The sequence below is a fragment of the Gorilla gorilla genome, chromosome 6, assembly GCF_029281585.2.
Source record: "Gorilla gorilla gorilla isolate KB3781 chromosome 6, NHGRI_mGorGor1-v2.1_pri, whole genome shotgun sequence".
Lineage (NCBI taxonomy): Eukaryota > Metazoa > Chordata > Mammalia > Primates > Hominidae > Gorilla > Gorilla gorilla.
In genome coordinates, this window is record NC_073230.2 from 54,880,928 (window position 1) to 54,883,385 (window position 2,458).

The following is a 2,458-nucleotide window of genomic DNA, read 5'->3' on the forward strand; positions in this document are numbered from 1 at the left end:
GGTCCTGGAGTATTTGGCCTGAAATTGGGAATTTGGGAATTGCTGCTCTAGAGCGCTCCCTGCGGAGCTCGGCCGCCCGCCTCTCCCCCAGGTCTCTCCCGACGTCCCCACGCGGGGCGCCACCGCGAGAGAGGAACGCAGGTCGCCCCGCCAGCGCCCAGTGCAGCGCCAGTTTCCGGGCCCGGGCTACTCTCGGAGCCATGAGCTGCGGCCGCCCCCCTCCCGACGTGGATGGCATGATCACCCTCAAGGTGGACAACCTGACCTACCGCACCTCTCCCGACAGCTTGAGGCCCGTGTTCGAGAAGTACGGGCGCGTGGGCGACGTGTACATCCCGCGGGAGCCCCACACCAAGGCGCCCCGGGGCTTCGCCTTCGTCCGGTTTCACTACCGGAGCGACGCGCAAGACGCCGAGGCCGCCATGGACGGGGCGGTGCTGGACGGACGCGAGCTGCGGGTGCAGATGGCGCGCTATGGCCGCCGGGACCTGCCTCGCAGCAGCCAGGAAGAGCCAAGCGGCAGGTCCTGGGGCGGCCGCTACGGACGGCGGAGCCGCAGCCCCAGGGGGCGACACCGCAGCCAATCCCGGGGTCCCAGCTACTCTAGGTCCCGCAGCAGATCTCACTATGGGGGGTCTCGCTATAGCCCGTCTCCCTACAGGACATCTCGCTACAGCCGATTTCCCTACAGACGATCTCATTACAGGGGATCTCGCTACGGCGGATCTCCCTACAGTCGATCTTACAGCTGGCATCACTACAGCCGATCTCCCTACAGGGAATCTCACTACAGGGAATCTCGCTACAGGAGGTCTCCCTACATCCGGTCTTCCCGCAACAGGTCTCCCTACCGCCGCTCTCACTCGAAGTCTGGGTCTCGCTCTCGATCTCCATCAACCTCCAAATCCAGCTCTCCACGAAGATCCAAGTCCTCCTCCGTCTCCAGATCCTGCTCACGGTCCAGGTCTAGATCTACGTCCGGGAGTCCTCCCCCCACATCCAAGAGGGAATCCAAGTCCAGGTCGCGATCCAAGAGTCCTCCCAAGTCTCCTGAAGGGGAAAAAGGACAAGTGCCCTCCTAGGAAAATGATCATCAGCTAACGCGTGATGGAGGACTTGGGGAAAAGGACTCCATACTCAGTCCATGGAAGCAGAGTCACTGGAAGAAGCGACTGCCTAATGAAACGGTTGGGTGACATTTGTCTACCATTTTTACCAGTTTGAAGCGTTGCATCAGATGGCAAGATTCATTTTATGTGCCATTTTGTTGTTTTCAAATTTTCTTGTAATTTAGTGAGGTGAACGACTTTAGATTGGATATGGATATTTGAGGGGAAATTTTATATTTGTCTTTTTTGTTTGTTTTTTATTTTTGAGATGTAGTCTAGCTCTGCTGCCCACGCTGGAGTGCAGTGGCGCCATCTGCATCTTCCACCTCCTGGGTTCAAGCAATTCTCAGGCCTCAGCCTCTGGAGTAGCTGGAATTACAGACGCCAGCCACCACGGAGGGCTAATTTTTGGATTTTTGGATTTTTGGTAGAGACAGGGTTTCGCCATGTTGGCCAGCCTGCCCTCAAACTCCTGGGCTCAAGTGATCTGCTCACCTTGGCCTCCTAAAGTTCTGCGATTACAGGTGTGAGCCCCTTCGCCCAGCATATATTTGATTCTATAGTGCTGATATTTTTGGTTTGAAATGAACAGGTTGGTAACCTAATTTGTGGCCTCCTGTCTCTTAAGAAATGTGTGCAGCCATTACACACAGCCCAACGCTGTCACCACATTGCCTCAAAACTGCCTTCATTCCTTAAAGTTAAAAACTTACAAAAGGCGGTATAAATGTATATGTGTAATGTTATTACCTTTAAATCTAACTGGTAATATGACCCAAATTTGTATAAAGATTTTTCAGGTGAAAAGACCGGGTTTTGAGCAAACACAATTCTAATCTCTTCTGTGTTTTTGTGTACCAGGCCCGGCTGCATAGCAGTTGAGTGATGCTGGTTAGCTGTTAAGGTGGCCTGTTGCAGTGCAGAGTGCTGAGCTGTTTCCTGTTTTCTTCTGATTGCTCCTGAAAAAAGAAGCCCTGTCCTGAAGAACAAACGGCTGTTCAGTTTATTAAAATGCCTGTCAACTTCCCTTCCAGTCACCCAGGCCTGAAAGAGAAATAATAGAGCATGCAGTGAGCACATCTAGCTGATATGATAATCACACCTCTTCCCCCTCCCTATTCTGTTAAATGGCAAATCTGATCGTGTCAACATACATGAACTTAAAATATGGGGAATGTTGTTGAAGAAATGGTTTGTAAGTGTGGGTACTTATAACATGGTGTATGTTTTTGATTATGAATATTTCTTACTATAACCATGTTTCTATCATTGAATTAAAATGTTTTCTTGGTGTTACCTTTTCTCAAAATAAAACTAGAAATATTTTGTAGAAAAAAAACTATCTTGAC

At 51.1% G+C, this 2,458-nt stretch overlaps 1 protein-coding gene across 2 annotated transcripts; it reads left to right on the top strand.

The window, feature by feature from the left end:
• The first annotated feature begins 200 nt into the window (after positions 1-200).
• On the top strand, positions 201-1,182 carry LOC115930074 (serine/arginine-rich splicing factor 8-like). Of its 2 annotated transcripts, XM_031013244.2 has the most exons (2): positions 201-634; positions 842-1,182. In XM_031013244.2, exons 1-2 carry the CDS (start codon positions 201-203, stop codon positions 1,080-1,082), a joined length of 675 nt encoding a protein of 224 aa, XP_030869104.2. In that variant the 3' UTR covers positions 1,083-1,182. The 2 variants fall into 2 exon arrangements, with proteins under 2 accessions (XP_030869104.2, XP_018886152.3); XM_019030607.3 differs by having other exon boundaries at positions 201-1,182.
• Positions 1,183-2,458: the final 1,276 nt, after the last annotated feature.